We start from the raw sequence: 15,756 nt of genomic DNA, 5'->3' as shown, positions 1-15,756 counted from the left end.
TAGAAGGAACTCCAAAGCCTGACTTGCCTCTGAAACCCTGGGCGATCTCAGCCTCTACTGTTGCCAACCTTGGTGCCTCTCACCCTCCTGCTCCCTTCCCCTTTTCAGGCACTCTGGCCCCTTTGGCCAAGTAACGTCTGTCTCCAGACCTTTGCTTTTGCCCTTCCTTATGTCTGTAATTGTCCCCAGGCTTATGGTGGCATGGCTCGCTCTTCACTTCATCCAGGTCTTTGCTTCAATGTCACCTCCTCAGAGAGCTCCTCCTTGACCCTTTACTGGTTAATAGCCTCGGCTTTCTTTGGTTTTCTTCACAGCACTGAGTATGTGACATTATGTAGTGTATTGATTTATTATCTGTCTTCCCCACTAGGCTCAAAGTGGGAATACTGCCCCTAAGGTGAGCACAGAGTAAGCACTCATTAAATGTGTGTGTGATTGTTTAGTCTCTGTTTATATCTGTTTCCTGATTTATGGATGGAGGACCCCAGAGGGGAGTACAGTAAGTATATGGGCAGCTGTATCGCACCACAGAGCTTCTGTATTTTAGGGGAGATTTCTCATTCACACGCATAGAACTGATTCTCAAATACATATTGCTGCTGTTGTGATTAAAAGACTGTGATTAAGAGTTCACTTTTCATAGTGGCTTTATCTGTTAGTTTTTCAGTAGCAAGCACCAAAAGTACAATGATCATTTTGTAAGGGTCCACACAATACTTTGACCTTGAATCAGTCATATTCCACACGGCCAGAAATCTGTTCTGCTGCTGCTGCTAAGTCGCTTCAGTTGTGTCTGACTCTGTGCGACCCCATAGACGGCAGCCCACCAGGCTCCCCCGTCCCTGGGATTCTCCAGGCAAGAACACTGGAGTGGGTTGCCATTTCCTTCTCCAATACATGAAAGTGAAAAGTGAAAGTGAAAAGTGAAAGTGAAGTCGCTCAGTCGTGTCTGACTCTTAGCGACCCCGTGGACTGCAGCCTACCAGGCTCCTCTGTCCGTGGGATTTTCCAGGCAAGAGTACTGGAGTGGGGTGCCATTGCCTTCTCCAAAATCTGTTCTATACCAGGCCTATTCCCCAACTTGATTTGAGAGCAAGGTCCTAGGTGTTGTAAACAGCTGTAAGGAAGAAACAAGAAGTCTGCCCACCCAGCGATGAATATATTATTTATTTATTTATAATTAATTTTAAAAATTAATTATTTTTATTTTTAATTAATTTTTAAATTAAAAAATTGTGTTTATTTATTTTTAGCTGTGTTGGGTCTTCATTGCTGTGTGGGCTTTTTCTCTAGTTGTGATGAGCGGGGGCTGCCCTCTAGTAGTAGTGTGCTGCTTCTCATTGCGGTGGCTTCTTTTGTTGCAGAGCACAGGCTCTAGGCTGTGTGGGCTTCAGTAGTTGCCGCTCCCGGGCTCCGGAGCACAGGCTCAGTAGTTGCGGCTCCCGGGCTCCGGAGCACAGGCTCAGTAGTTGCCGCTCCCGGGCTCCGGAGCACAGGCTCAGTAGTTGCGGCTCCCGGGCTCCGGTGCACAGGCTCAGTAGTTGCCGCTCCCCGGCTCCGGAGCACAGGCTCAGTAGTTGCCGCTCCCGGGCTCCGGAGCACAGGCTCAGTAGTTGCCGCTCCCGGGCTCCGGAGCACAGGCTCAGTAGTTGCCGCTCCCCGGCTCCGGAGCACAGGCTCAGTAGTTGCCGCTCCCCGGCTCCGGAGCACAGGCTCAGTAGTTGCGGCTCCCGGGCTCCGGAGCACAGGCTCAGTAGTTGCGGCTCCCCGGCTCCGGTGCACAGGCTCAGTAGTTGTGGCGCACGGGCTTAGTTGTTCTGCAGCATGTGGGATCTTCCTGGATCAGGGATCAAATCCACGTCTCCTGCATTGGCAGGCGGTTTCTTCACCATTGAGCCACCAGGAAGCCCAGCAGTAAATTTATTAAACTTCATCGGAGAAGACATGTACAGGTGTAATTTCAGGGTGTGTCCACGTGCCACCACCCTCAGGGAGTACTGGACAGAGAATGATCAGACCCCACGCATGTCCCCCATGTTCTGATGTTGTCTTTTTGGTAGCAAGGCCCTTGATCTGCACATACTGGTACAGTGGGTTCTAAACTGCCACAGGTGCTGGGATACAGGACTGCTTTCTGCAGGCTCAGCCAGCCCTTCCTGCCCAGACACATTCCTAGAGCGGTGGGGTCAGGGAGACGGGTGTCCACTCCCTCTTTCAGAAGCATGGTTAAATCTTAGAGGTCGTGGAAGTTGTATAGTTTGAAAAGCAACATCAGTGTCACATTTAATTTTATATTTAGACATTATTTTTATATTTAAAAATCTGTTTTTTTCAGTGTTTTTTTTTATAACACAAATTCAGCAGAGAAAACAGTACTAAACCTTGGCAGGGAGCATTATATAGAAGGAAGCAGTGATTTTCAGGGTAGGGGCCATTACTCAGTAGAAGATAAAGCATTTGGGGGCTGTTGGGAAGGGCTGAGTCAGGTTTGTGGGTTTATATAAAGTGGAAATTGATTCTAAAAGTTTGAGAAACACAAGCTTAATAGAAGAGCTGTATTTGCTGGGCAAGGAGGCAAGTTCCATAGGGCTGGTTTTGTTGATATTTGCTTCTCTGTCATGTTGCCTGTTGATATTTGCTTCTCTGTCACATTGCACTGAAAAGGGACGGGTTGTCACACCGGGTAGGTTGGTGGGGTTGGGCAGGGAGGTTTCACGTTTGCAGGGCTGGCCTGCTGTGAACTTCCGTTTCCTTGGCCCAAGTTCGTGTATGCCAAGTTGTGTCCAGGAGCCACCAGTATTTCTAGAAAATCAGGAATGCTGATCCTTGTCACTGCTCTCAGATGCCTCCAGGCCTCTGGATGGCTGTGTTGTGTCCAGGCCTGTAGCTGGCACAACTTCTAGGAGCCAGGGACTGTGGTTCATTTAGATCGGCATCTGATGATTGGCCAGTTGTTTCCTGGCTTAATGGCTTCCCTATGTGCCACAGTTTGGAAATCCTGCCTGCAGTTTAGTGCTGATAATCTGGGTAATATTTCATGTTTGACAGGTGCCCATTCGACTCTGAGATAGAGCGGTGCTCTGTGGACCCACTCAGAGCTTTGGGCAGGCCAGTCATCTGGAAGTACATTTGGGGTTTACCAGACAGTTGTTTGATATAAAGTGCTTCCCTGACAGAGAAAATCGCTCTTACTTGTTCTTATCCAGTATCCTCTCATCTCTTAATGTTAGTTGGGCTCTGGGATTTTTCCAGATTACATTTAGAAGGAGTAATGAGATTATTACAACGTCTAAACAAGGTTCAAGTCACCAAGTACACTTGAGGTGCCCAGCATGAAAAGATAATGTGGAAACCATCTGATGTGGTCTTTGGCCTAAAAATATATGTAGTCTGCATCTGTTTCCTGGTAGCAATCATTCGCTGAGTGCTTACCACGTGCCAGGCACTGGGCAGGCCCTTTGCTTACATTACCCAATTGGATCCTGTAACAAACATGGGAAGTAGTTCCATTGGTTCCAGTATGCAAGAGAAGGTCGTCACCAGCTGGTGTGGTGGGTCCAGGCCCTGGATTTGGCCCTGCTTGGCTTGACCCGAGGTTCTGCTGCCTGCATGGTGCTGAACTGCCTCTTAGGTCCTTACCCTTGGAGGTAGCAGGGTGGAACTTGGTGCCCAGGGTAGCCATGCTCTTAATTTTGAGGTGATTGGACTGTGCCATGTTGAGGACACTCCATAGATGCTGTTTTGTTGATACTGGGGGGTCTGGGATTCAGGTTTCATTGAACTGAGTAGCGTGAATTTCCTGACACAGTGAGAAACCTTCCTCACCTCAGCAGTCTTTTTGCACATGTTTTGGATCTGAAAAGCAAATGAGATGGATTGTATTTTCTCTGGTGCCACTGACCCCCCTGCACCCCCTGCACTCCTGTCAGCCTTCGAGACCCTTTCCCCTCCTCAGGGTAGCCCGGACCAGAGTGGCCTGGAGCACAGTTGGAAACGACCCCGTCTCTGCATGGGACTGAGTGTGGCACCTGTACCTTGCTTCTTTCTTATTACAGATATCGTTAAATGTTGAAAAATGTTCTTTTATAAAAGCATATGAAATGCACAGGTTTATATAATCTAGGTGAATCCAGATAAAGAAACAGAGAGCTTCCAGTATCTTAGAACACCCCTGATTGCGCCTCCTCCCATCCAGAGAGAACTGTTACCTTGAAATTTTTCATGAATCATTCCCTTTTCTTTACAGTTTTACCATCTGTATCAGTTCTCTCTCTCTGTCAGCCAACCATCTCAGCGCTTAGTGGCTTGAACCATCAGCAGTTTTTTGTTTCTCCCCGTTTCATGGGTCGCCTGGGCAGTTGTTTTTGTTCCATGAGGTGTTGGGGGTCATTCCTGTGCCAGCATTCAGCCAGTGGCTGGGCTGGCACCCTGGCATTGTCAGCAGGGGCATCTCAGCTCTTCATCGGGGGCCTGTGCACAACGGTGTCTCCTCCAGAGCCCCTCGTGTGTTCTCTGTCCCCAGCAGGAGCACCTGGGCATCCGCACAGCAGGGCGACAGGGCTCCAAGCAAGCAAAGCAGAATCCTCCAGACTTCCTAAGGGCCAGGCCTGGGATTGGCACAGTGTCACTGCTGGTCAGAGCCACACAGAGCCGCCCAGATTCAGCTGGAGTCTCGTGGCAGGTGTGGCTGGATGGAGGGATTGCTGGCCGCTGTCTGTGGAGACTATGCCCACCGTGCCTGTGTCCGTGTCGCCTGTTTGGAACCATGCTGCGGGGCTTCCCCAGGTCCCTCATGTTTTCATTCCCAAATGAATTTCTTGTGAGGCCGCCAGGGCTCGTGTCCAGCCAGGCTGCTCGTCCTCTGGGGAGCATCCCAGCTCTGATGACGCGGTCTGCCCCAACAGTCAGGGCCATTGACCTGGCAGATGGCGATATCACGGAAGCTGCCTGTTTGCAGGCAGGAGTTGGTTGGAAACTTGAGGGCTTTGGGCTTGGTGGGCTCTGCAGTGTTGTCCTGTGTGAGTTTCTTCTTTCTTGGAAGCAGCTTTAAATAAGGCCCACGTGTAGCGCCCTTGAAGCAAGGTGAAATGAGGAGGAAGGCATGCTTATGCTTGGCAGAGGGCACCGCATAATATGGCTGGGCTGGAGGAGCTGCACTTGATCCTGGTCATGGGTGGTGAGAGGTGGGATGGCTGCTGATTTTACTTTGTTTAAAGTCTCCTCAGATAGTGCCCCCTCCTTACATGGACTTGGGACTCCTGGCTCCCACCACACTGCCTGCCCCTGGAGCCCCCACGTCTCTCTGTGTGCCCCTTGCACTCACCTCTCTTTTTGGTCCCCTTTAAGCTTGCTCAGATTCTGATAGGTTCCTTTCACTGTAGAGCAGGGGTCCCCATCCCTTGGGCCACAGACCAGTATCTGTCTGTGGCCTGTTAGGAACTGGGCTGCACAGCAGGAGAGTGACCGGTAGTGAGCAAAGCTCCACCTGTATTTACAGCTGCGTCAGTCACTTGCATCCCCCGCTACGCCCCGGCTGTGGAAACATTGTCCTCCTTGAAAACCAGTCCCTGGTGCCAAAACGGTTGGGGCCCACTGCTGTAGAGTATGAAAGAGGAGACGGTTGGAGCACTGCATGCTCAGTTCACCTAAGTCTGGAGGTGGGGTGCTACCTGGTTGTAGCTCGACCCCTCTGAGGGGACACCCCTCACTGGCTCTGGGCACTGCCTGGGGGAGAAAGGGGCTGTGGGAGCTTTCTTAGGCAGCAGGCTCTGGGAGATGAGTGGGTGAGCCTGGAAGACTGCCCCTGGGCTCTGCACTCCACTGCCCCTGGGGGTTTGCAGTTATGAAACCCACAGCGCTGCTGACAAGTGACAGCATTTAGCACTTGGCAAGCCCCCCAGGGGCCAATCACAAGATGGGGCTTGTGAGCATGTATGTGTAAGCACTGCTGTCTGTCTGTGGGGATGGTCTTTTTTCTCCTTTTTCCTTCCTTCCTTCTAGTTCCTCTCCCTGCTTCTCCCTCCTTCCCCTGCTCCCTCCTTCTCTTTTATCCTCTCCTGTTTTCTGTCCCGTCCTTTTCTTTCTTTGTCAGAACAGATGATCTTTTAGGACTGTTTCTCTTGTTGGAACAGCTCTGGAGGCTTCAGAGGGATTCCAGAAGGCTTCAGTGTTCTGACACCCACATCTGGGGAGGAGCCCACTTCTGGGCAGGCATGTCTCATTGGAAAGCTGTGGTTAGCTTTGGGTGGAAAACATTACTCAGGGCACACAGCTGCTCCTGTGCGTGTGGGGGTGCTGGAGCTACTGGGTCACGGAGCACCCTCTCCCGGGGACCTTTATCAGCCTTCCTCCAAGGCCTCTGCTGGACATAAGCACCCGCCCCTATACCACCCCCCACCCCACCCCACCCCACCCCACCCCCACCGCACCGTCCCCCATCCCCCACCAGGAGTCCTGGGCTTCAAGGAGCCCTTTCCCCTAGAAGCCTCGGGGAGTGTGACAGCCTGAGGGCTTGTTGCAGCCCTGGTTCCAGGGAAGGCTAATAATCACCTGACCTTTAAGCCAGCTGGTCTCTCCACACTGTTGGCCAGGAGTCTTTTCTCACGTTTATCTTCCTAACAAGTCAGATCACTTTCCGGCTGGAGGGTTCTGCTTTCAGCTGGCTCCAGCCCAGGGGCATGAGAACAACTCTTTGCCTCTTGTGTGGGGGTGGGAGCCAGGGAACTCCTGTTCAGCCAGCACTCCTTTTCTGAGTCTGGGAGCTGCTTCCTCCTGGCTCCTAGTGAAGGTGAGAGAGCCAGGCCCCCCACCAGGAGGGACTGGTTTGGGTCTGATTGGAAAGTTCTGAGGGGATGATTCTGCAGCTCATCGAGGAGGCCCTTGTGGTCCTTCACTCTGCACTTGGGAGGTGTCTCACCTGAGGCTCCCGAGGAAAAACAGGGTGAGCTGGTGACTGGAACTCAGGGGCTGCCCATGCTCACATACACACATTTGTCTGCTCGTGTGGCTTTTAACACAGCAGGGAGAAGACAACTCAGAGGTTGCTTTGGCCCAGGCCTGTCCTTGCCACCCACCTTTGGTTCCATTTACACCTGCCTGGTATGTACCCCCTTCAGGTCCCTGGCCTAAGTGCCCGGCCTGTGTGTTTAGCCCACAGGCTGGGCACTGGTTCTTTTCCATGTCGCCAAACTTCTCCCTTGCATCCCTTTAGGTCACTAAAGGGAATGAATGGGAACTTTTCCCAGGGATTGAAGGCCTTTATGGGGTAGCCCGGGCAGTAGCAGCCTTTGCTCCTGCGGCCCTGTGGTATGCCGGCTGGTTTGTTGCCCGGCAAGTTGTTCAGCCACCTCGAGTCTGACCTCTTGGCTCCAGAGCTGGCTTCCAGCTCTTCCCTCCGTATACATAAGAACCTCGGGCCACAGCCACTTCTAATCTGAGTGGTCCAGGAAGCTGTGCCTCTGGCTGGGAGGCTGTGTGTGGAGGCTGGGGCCAAAGGACAGTCCTGGGGATGCTAGGGGAAGGGAAGGGGGATTTTCAAGTCTCCGGCAGCAGCAGTTCTGAACTCATGACTCAGGGGCTGGCACCCCGTGGCACACGGCCTGTTTTCACTTTCTGGCCCCCTTTACTTGATGGAGCCCTGCCCACCTACCCGGTGACTTGTCCCAGTTCAGCAAATACACCCCTCCACTTTTGATAAGTTTCCAGACACTGTGGAGTGGGTGGGCTGTGCATCCTTCAAAGCTGATGGATCTGTGCCGGCTGAGCCACGTGCGTGGGGGCTTGGCTTTCATCATGTCTCATCACAGCCAGACAGCCATACATGGTCACTGTGCCTACAGAGCTGCAGCGTGGTGACTCAGCCCTGAGAGGCTGATGTAATGGGGGGAAAACCGGAGCCAGAGTGTGGTTACTGAAACCCGGAGGCTGAGAGCCACCCCCTCACCCCACTTCTCCACCCCAGGGTCACCCTCGCCTGCTCAGGAACCACCTAGGGCAGCTCTGAGCAGACCCAGGTCTCAGAGCAGAGGTTCCAGAAGAGCTGGAAGAGAAACCACTGCCTCTTATTGGGTGCCGGGCCAGGGTGTGACAGCCCAGCCTGGTTGGGTTTGTGTGATGTGGTCACAGGAGTGGGCATGGACATTTACTTGGAAATTTGTTCTTTCTTGAAAGGAGAGCCTGCCTGCTTCTTTTCCTTAGAAAATACTGATCTTGAGAAGGACCCAGGTGTGGTATTGAGGGGGAGGGGAGAGCCATTTTAGATTCTTATTCAGTCATGGCCTGTGCAGTTCAGGGTGATTTGGTCCCGGGCCATGCAGTTTTTGTGAGCATTTTTACTTGAGATAGTTGTGAAATTTCCAGGCAGTAACTAAGCAAGGCCTTTGACAGAGAAACTTCAGCCAGGCCGGCAGCTCTTGGGTTAGGATCAGAGTTCATTCTTTCTCAAGGGACAACCTAGAGAGGTTTCCAGAGGTGGAGAACACACCAACTTTATGTAATTCACTGAGCCCATGAAGTGGGGAAGAGCAGGAATCATGGCTCCTAACCCCCGAAGGCCAGGTTTGCCGTGGACAAGGGGACTTGCCCAGAGCCCTGTGGGTGCTGCAGGAGAGGGGCCGGGCCTGATGCGGGCCGCTGGAACATCTGCCCTCCGAAGGGCATGTTTCCTGTGTGCACGGCACACGGAGTAGAGTGAAAATAAAGCAGGAAGGTTTTCATGGAGCCCAGTACATCCAGTTGAAAGATCTGTTGTTTATTCTAAGATTCTGTCATGCATTCTGTTTGTAAAAAAATGTTAAGCAACCGTTTTTGTTTTTTTTTTAAGTGCTGACAGTAATCAGTGTTTTGTGTTTACTTGGTTTTTGACTTTTTAATATCATTTACATGCTGAGACATGAAGGTGACTGTTTCGTGTTGGCCGCTTCATGCTTTTTGGGTTTTGGACCTTCCCTGGCCAGTCATTCTAAGAGTCTAGAAGCCAGCCCCTGGTCGGTCTGGGCCTGCAGAGGCACGTGGCCTTTGTGGACTTGGTTCCATCCTCCCTGTCCCCCTGCTTCTTGCCCGGGGGTGTCGGGATCGCTGGTGGGGCCGGTTGGTGTCCTTCCTTGTGGTAACATGGAGGCCTATGGCTTTCCCCAGCCATGGATTTTCCCCAGCACAGCCAGCACGTCTTGGAGCAGCTGAACCAGCAGCGACAACTGGGACTTTTGTGTGACTGCACTTTTGTGGTGGACGGCGTTGACTTTAAGGCTCATAAAGCAGTGCTGGCGGCCTGCAGCGAATACTTCAAGATGCTCTTCGTGGACCAGAAGGATGTGGTGCACCTGGACATCAGTAACGCGGCAGGTACCCTGCTGGGGCCAGGGCCGAGCTTGTGGTGGGCCCCGTGCCACACACGGCCCTCCTTGAGCAGCAGCTTCTAGCTGTGGGGGACGAGGGGTGGGTGCCAGACTTCCCGCACAGGACTCGGCCATAAGTGCGTGAGTACCAAGTTCTTACCATGATTGAGGGGCCTCTTTTGACTGGGAGTGGGGTGGTAAGGGGAGAGTGGCAGGAAGGCCTCATGATAAGCTTCAGGACGAGTGAACACAGGACAGGCTCATCAGAAGCAGCAAAGAGCAGGAAGGCTCTGAGCCCTTGGTCCCTTTCCATTGCTGAGTCAGTCTTTGACCCACTATCCCAGTGCCTTGATGGCAGTGGCAAGGTTTGGGGTCTGGAGGAGGAGTGTCAAGAAGGTCTTGGGATTGAAGAAGGAGCTTACTCGTCTTAGGTTCAGGTTCCTAACCCAGAATGACGTGCCATGCTGCCAGAAGTTTGGCCAAGGTGTTGTTTCCCCATTTTACAGATGCGGAAACTGAGGCCCAGAGAGGTCAGGTGACTGGCCTGGACGTCAGATAGAGGGTTGTTGGCTAAGCCCTGATGAAAGCCAGTGGTGACGCACTCTGTCTTCTGGTGATGAAGCGCAGTGGCTGGGTGGAGGGTGCTCAGAGTGGCCGTTCACACCCTCTGCCCTCTGTGGGTGTGCTTCTTTTTGGAGCCTGCCTCTCCCCTGGCACAGGAGATGGGGGAAATGGTGGCCTGCTACTGCCACTCTGCTTTTGATGAATCCCTCGATCCTGCTATGGAGTGGAGCGACTGGACAGGGTGTTGGTACCAGGTCTTGAGATGGGTCTGTGACAGATGTCTGTGTCCTTGGCAGGCCTGGGGCAGGTGCTGGAGTTTATGTACACAGCCAAACTGAGCCTGAGCTCTGAGAACGTGGACGATGTGCTGGCCGTGGCCAGCTTCCTGCAGATGCAGGACATCATCACGGCCTGTCACGCCCTCAAGTCACTGGCTGAGCCGGCTGCCAGCCCTGGGGAGAATATGGAGGCCTCAGCCGCAGAAGGTAAGCTTCTTGGCAGGCTGTTCCTGAGCAGGTGACTCTTGAAGAGAGCTCTGCCCCTGCCTCTGGGTCAGCGTCATATGGCCTCGCCTGCATTGTGGGGAGCTCGTGGGGAGGAGCTGCAGCAAAGTCTGAGAATGCCTCTCAGAGGGGCCCTTGGCACTGGGCAGCCACGCCTGGCTCAGGGCCTTTGCACCAGAATCTACTCCTCCAGCAGGCCTCCTCTCCCCGCACCTACTCCTGCTCCTCTAGCTCCTCAGGAAAGCCCCCGAGGCCCGATGTGGGCCAGAGTCCTCCTGACACACTTTGAGAAAAGCACACTCCTCTGCATGTAAGCAGCAGTCTCTGATTAGCACCATTTCATGTGTGAGATCTGTTTCCCTGACCAGTCTGCCAGCCCCACGGCTATTACATCCCAGGCCTAGCTGGCAGTCTTGGCATGATGTTGGTACCTGTGAAGAGTCTGTTGAGTGAGCCAACCGACAAACCACTTCTTAGGTATATCCCAAGGGAGGGTCTGGAAGAGCTAGCGAGTTCTGGGCCACTTCACCCCTCCCAGTGGTGGGCACTTGATGGGAAATGGCAGGTCTGTCCTCTTCCATCTCCAGTGGGTGATAAGAGAGCCAAAGAGGAGAAGGCTGCTGCCACTCCGCTGAGCGAGCTGGACCCGGCCAGGAGCAGTCCGCCCACGGGCCCAGGCCGGGAGCCCAAGGAGGAGCGAGGTGGCCAGGCCGAGAGCACGGGCAGCGGTGAGTTGCCATGCTGAGGATCCAGCTGGCTGGCCATCACCTGCCTGCAGTGTGGGCTCCAGCACCACAAGTGGCTTCCTCGGGAGGCTCTTGGGGGTGAGGGGACACAGGCAGCTGCATCCCTTGAGCAGAGGCTCCCCAGAACAAACTGTTGGTTTTTCTGGGGCATCTGTTAAAGCCAGAGCAGAGACTCAAACAGCCTGAGCTGGGATGTGCCGCCCCACCCAATCTCCTGGGGCCACAGCCACTTCCAGAGGCCTAGTCCAGGAGACCCATCCAGCCCCTGGACAGAGGGCCCCAATCCAGCCCTGGATGCCCCCACCCCCACCACAGGTGCAGAGCAGACGGAGAAGGCAGATGCTCCCCGGGAGCCTGTGGAGCTCAAGCCAGACCCCACGAGTGGCATGGCTGCTGCTGAGGCTGAGGCTGCCTTGTCAGAGAGCTCAGAGCAAGGTACCTTCCACCGGCTAGGTCGGCCCTCACTTAGGTCAGCGTCCCCCACTCTTCCTGCCACAGCTGATCTCACTCTGAGTCACTCTCTCACATCAGCTTTTGGGCCAACATCATCTTTCCTCATTCCTGAACTTTGATGTATATCCTGGCCTTGCTTCCTCGTAGCACAGAAGTATGGCTGTCGCAGTACTGGCCCTGCTGTTTCTCCCTGAGCTGAGCACCATGGGGGAGCTTTGCTGCCCCTGGCACCCACCCCTGCCCCCAGTGCTTGTTGGCTGACAGCATCCTTCCCACCTGGGTCGCCAGCTTGGGGACCTGGTGGACTGAGGCCTATCTGTAACCTTCAGGTAGCACTGTCCGGGTCATAGTCTCCCTAGGCTTCCTCCAGCCGCCCGGCGGCTTCCAGACCCTGCCACGCGCTTGCGAGGCGCCCACGCAGAGATGAGCCCGCCCCCAGCCTCATTTGACACCCACCCCCCACCGTCCAACCCCCAAGATGCCTCAGTGCCTGCTCTTCTCCTGGCAGAAATGGAGGTGGAGCCGGCCAGGAAGGGAGAAGAGCGAGAGGAGGAGGAGGGCGCCGCGCCGGCGGTGGTCAAGGAAGAGGGGCCGCCACTGGAGAAGGGCGAGGCCCCAGAGGAGAGTGAGGAGTCAGCCAGCACGGACTCGGGCCAGGAACTGGGCGCTGAAGCGCGAGGCCTGCGCTCGGGCACCTACGGCGACCGCACGGAGTCCAAGGCCTACGGCTCGGTCATCCACAAGTGCGAGGTGCGCCGTGGGCGGTGGCGGCCCGGCCCCGGGCCCCGCTCGGCTCCGCCCCTGACCCCGCCCCCTGCGCCCGCAGGACTGTGGGAAGGAGTTCACGCACACCGGGAACTTCAAGCGGCACATCCGCATCCACACGGGCGAGAAGCCGTTCTCGTGCCGGGAGTGCAGCAAGGCCTTCTCCGACCCGGCCGCCTGCAAGGCCCATGAGAAGACGCACAGGTAGGCCCCGGGGCCGCCCCCTTCCTCCGCCTGACCCACCCTGGATCCCCGCCGAGCGCCCCCTCGCGACCCTCCTCCTCCACGCTCTACCGCCAGCCCGCTGAAGCCCTACGGCTGCGAGGAGTGCGGCAAGAGCTACCGGCTCATCAGCCTGCTGAACCTACACAAGAAGCGGCACTCGGGCGAGGCGCGCTACCGCTGTGAGGACTGTGGCAAGCTCTTCACCACGTCGGGCAACCTCAAGCGGCACCAGCTGGTGCACAGCGGCGAGAAGCCCTACCAGTGCGACTACTGCGGCCGCTCCTTCTCTGACCCCACGTCGAAGATGCGCCACCTGGAGACGCACGACACAGACAAGGAGCACAAGTGCCCGCACTGCGACAAGAAGTTCAACCAGGTGGGGGGTGGGGGTGGGGCGAAGGGGAGGCTGGGGAAGAAACCGGGAGGGCCGATCCGGAGGGGGTTTGCCTTCGCCACAGGACTGGAGGAAGGGTGGAACCCCCACAGGGTGCCCCGGAGAGGGCCAAGACCAGAGGTTCCGGGGAGGGAGGTGCTGGCCCTCTGACCCCCTGTCTGGGCGCAGGTGGGGAATCTGAAGGCCCACTTGAAGATCCACATCGCCGACGGGCCCCTTAAGTGCCGGGAGTGTGGAAAGCAGTTCACCACCTCAGGTAGGACCTGGCTGGCCCCCGCCACCCCACTTCCGCCCCGGCCTCCACCCCACGGCGCCACCGCGCGCCCCCCCACCCCCACCCCCTGCCAAGCCTCCCCTTGGTCTCGCCACAGGGAACCTGAAGCGGCACCTGCGGATCCACAGCGGGGAGAAACCCTACGTGTGCGTCCACTGCCAGCGGCAGTTCGCTGACCCCGGCGCCCTGCAGCGGCACGTTCGCATTCACACGGGTGGGTGGGTGAGCCTCGCGGGGGCGACGCGGGGACATGGAAGGAAGGGAAGAGCTGACATCTTGTCCCGGCTCCTGCCTGCGTCCTCAGGTGAGAAGCCATGCCAGTGCGTAATGTGCGGCAAAGCCTTCACCCAGGCCAGCTCTCTCATCGCCCATGTGCGCCAGCACACAGGGGAGAAGCCCTACGTCTGTGAGCGCTGCGGCAAGAGGTGCTGCCCTTCTGCCTACCCACTCCCCACCCCCACCCCCCCACCCCCGCCCCCACCAGTCCAGGCACGGTGGCATCCCAGTACTGGGTGGGCGGAGAGGGTCAGACAGAGCACAAGCCTGCTGTGTCCGGCCCACTCAGGAGCCGGTCACACGGCTGTCCAGAGCAGGTCCCCAAGTCCTCTTCCATCTCAGCCCCGCCTTATCCTGGGTGGTTCAGTGCAAGCCCCTCCCTCTGGCCCTGCAGATTCGTCCAGTCCAGCCAGTTGGCCAATCATATCCGCCACCATGATAATATCCGCCCCCACAAGTGTAGCGTGTGTAGCAAGGCCTTCGTGAATGTGGGGGATCTGTCTAAGCACATCATTATCCACACTGGTGAGTGTGTGCCCACTTCTGTCCCAGGCCCTGACCCCGGGCCGGGTGGTGCGGGGGGGAGGGGTGGGAGACGCCCTGGACCCCAGCCTTGGGAGCTGACACTTGCTGCAGGCTGCCTCCAAAGCAGTTTAACTCCCAGGAGGGCCCCTTTTTCTCAGACCTTCTAGAAGGGCCATCTGTGCTTCAAGTGGCCACCCCAGAGCATTTCCTGCTGGAAAGACAGGGCTGCAGGGGAAGCTGGAGGCCACTGAGGTCCTCCCCCCCTGCACCCTCCCCCCAATGGCAGGAGAGAACCTTGCCTCCCCCCCCAGGAGAGAAGCCCTACCTGTGTGACAAGTGTGGTCGCGGCTTCAACCGGGTGGACAACCTTCGCTCCCATGTGAAGACTGTGCACCAGGGCAAGGCTGGCATCAAAATCCTGGAGCCAGAGGAGGGCGGTGAGGTCAGTGTGGTCACTGTCGATGACATGGTCACGCTGGCCACCGAGGCACTGGCAGCAACGGCTGTCACGCAGCTCACAGGTGCGGACATCACTTAGCTCCCAGGGCAGCAGGGGGTGGTCACAGAAGGGCTGCCTCTGGGGCGTCCGCAGAGGAGCAAGTGACCGGTCTCAGGCCTTGCTGATTCCGCCCACAGTGGTGCCAGTAGGGGCCGCGGTGACTGCCGATGAGACTGAAGTCCTTAAAGCCGAGATCAGCAAAGCTGTGAAGCAAGTGCAGGAAGAAGGTAAGAGGGGAGCAGAGCTGCCTTCAGGGAAGGTGGTGGGCCTGAGGGTCCTTCCTGTTGTGACCGCACCCCTACCTCCCACAGATCCCAACACCCACATCCTCTATGCCTGTGATTCCTGCGGGGATAAGTTCCTGGACGCCAACAGCCTGGCCCAGCACGTGCGGATCCACACGGCCCAGGCACTGGTCATGTTCCAGACAGATGCGGACTTCTACCAGCAGTATGGGCCGGGCAGCACGTGGCCGGCCGGGCAGGTGCTGCAGGCTGGGGAGCTGGTTTTCCGCCCTCGGGACGGGGCTGATGGGCAGCCTGCCCTGGCAGAGACACCCCCCACAGCCCCTGAATGTCCACCACCTGCTGAGTGAGCAGGCACCCCTCCTCCTATTTAAGGATAGATGGCACCCTAGAACTGAGAAGGGTGACCCCATTCCCTAGAGAGAATAAATTTGATTATTTTCTAATGCTGCCTGTAGCTCCCTGTGGGTGTGGGGCGGGGAGCTGGCAGCTCTAGCTGATACTACAGAAGGGCTTCTCCACTCAGCCACCAGCCAGCGGAGCCTGTTTCTTGGGAAGGCCAGGCTGTCCCTTTGCAGGGAGCCCCAAGACCTGTCTAGAAGGAGGCTGACTCCTTCGTCTGAGTTGGGGTGTGGGCAGCACACCAGAGAAACTGCGGCTCCACGAGCCCCATCCCCTCATCTGGTCTCCTCTTTGGAGGCCGCTCACTTGCTCAACCTGAGGATTGGACCTTCCCTCTCTGCCGTGAACACGGCTGTGACCCTGCTCCCCTCTGCTCAGGTGTTGGGAGCTGGGCCCAAAGGGCTTGGCCACACTGCTTACCAGGATCCAGGGCACCCATTCAGGGCCCAGCTTGAGGGCTCATTCAGCCAAAGCAGCAAGGTAGGCAGAGTACCAAACCAAGCAGGCCACAGGCCAGGTTCTTTTGGGCTTAAGGAAGCCAGAGCGCACC

At 56.3% G+C, this 15,756-nt stretch overlaps 1 protein-coding gene and 1 long non-coding RNA gene across 9 annotated transcripts in view; one reads left to right on the top strand and one right to left on the bottom strand.

Annotated features, from left to right (window-relative positions):
- ZBTB17 (zinc finger and BTB domain containing 17) overlaps nt 1-15,250 on the top strand; it is a 29,112-nt gene extending 13,862 nt beyond the window's left edge. For 2 of the 7 annotated variants that reach the window (XM_086343864.1, XM_086343866.1), the window contains 14 exons: nt 9,136-9,342; nt 10,196-10,384; nt 10,990-11,130; nt 11,464-11,583; nt 12,110-12,351; nt 12,428-12,570; nt 12,667-12,967; nt 13,154-13,241; nt 13,357-13,473; nt 13,564-13,684; nt 13,930-14,060; nt 14,372-14,581; nt 14,697-14,786; nt 14,871-15,250. In XM_086343864.1, coding sequence (XP_086199990.1) covers nt 9,138-9,342; nt 10,196-10,384; nt 10,990-11,130; nt 11,464-11,583; nt 12,110-12,351; nt 12,428-12,570; nt 12,667-12,967; nt 13,154-13,241; nt 13,357-13,473; nt 13,564-13,684; nt 13,930-14,060; nt 14,372-14,581; nt 14,697-14,786; nt 14,871-15,154 — 2,382 coding nt within the window. In that variant the 5' untranslated portion in view covers nt 9,136-9,137 and the 3' untranslated portion in view covers nt 15,155-15,250. Of the gene's footprint in view, nt 1-7,018; nt 7,099-9,135; nt 9,343-10,195; nt 10,385-10,967; nt 11,131-11,463; nt 11,584-12,109; nt 12,352-12,427; nt 12,571-12,666; nt 12,968-13,153; nt 13,242-13,356; nt 13,474-13,563; nt 13,685-13,929; nt 14,061-14,346; nt 14,582-14,696; nt 14,787-14,870 lie in introns of those variants that run through there. The other 5 variants (XM_086343865.1, XR_015143267.1, XR_015143266.1 and 2 more) reach the window with 5 other exon arrangements.
- On the bottom strand, nt 2,560-6,177 carry LOC147356442 (uncharacterized). 2 transcript variants are annotated; one of them, XR_015143270.1, is made up of 2 exons: nt 5,324-6,177; nt 2,560-3,855 (listed from the first exon to the last, which is right to left on the bottom strand). It is a non-coding gene; the product is annotated as an uncharacterized LOC147356442 (long non-coding RNA). The 2 variants fall into 2 exon arrangements; XR_015143271.1 differs by lacking the exon at nt 5,324-6,177 and adding an exon at nt 4,209-4,365.
- Nucleotides 15,251-15,756: the final 506 nt, after the last annotated feature.

Source organism: Bos grunniens, chromosome 16 (genome assembly GCF_055505025.1).
Source record: "Bos grunniens cultivar Pamir isolate PY7600 chromosome 16, Bosgru_T2T1.0, whole genome shotgun sequence".
NCBI lineage: Eukaryota > Metazoa > Chordata > Mammalia > Artiodactyla > Bovidae > Bos > Bos grunniens.
Note: the sequence above shows the minus strand (reverse complement) of the source record. Positions and strands in the feature narration are given on the sequence as shown.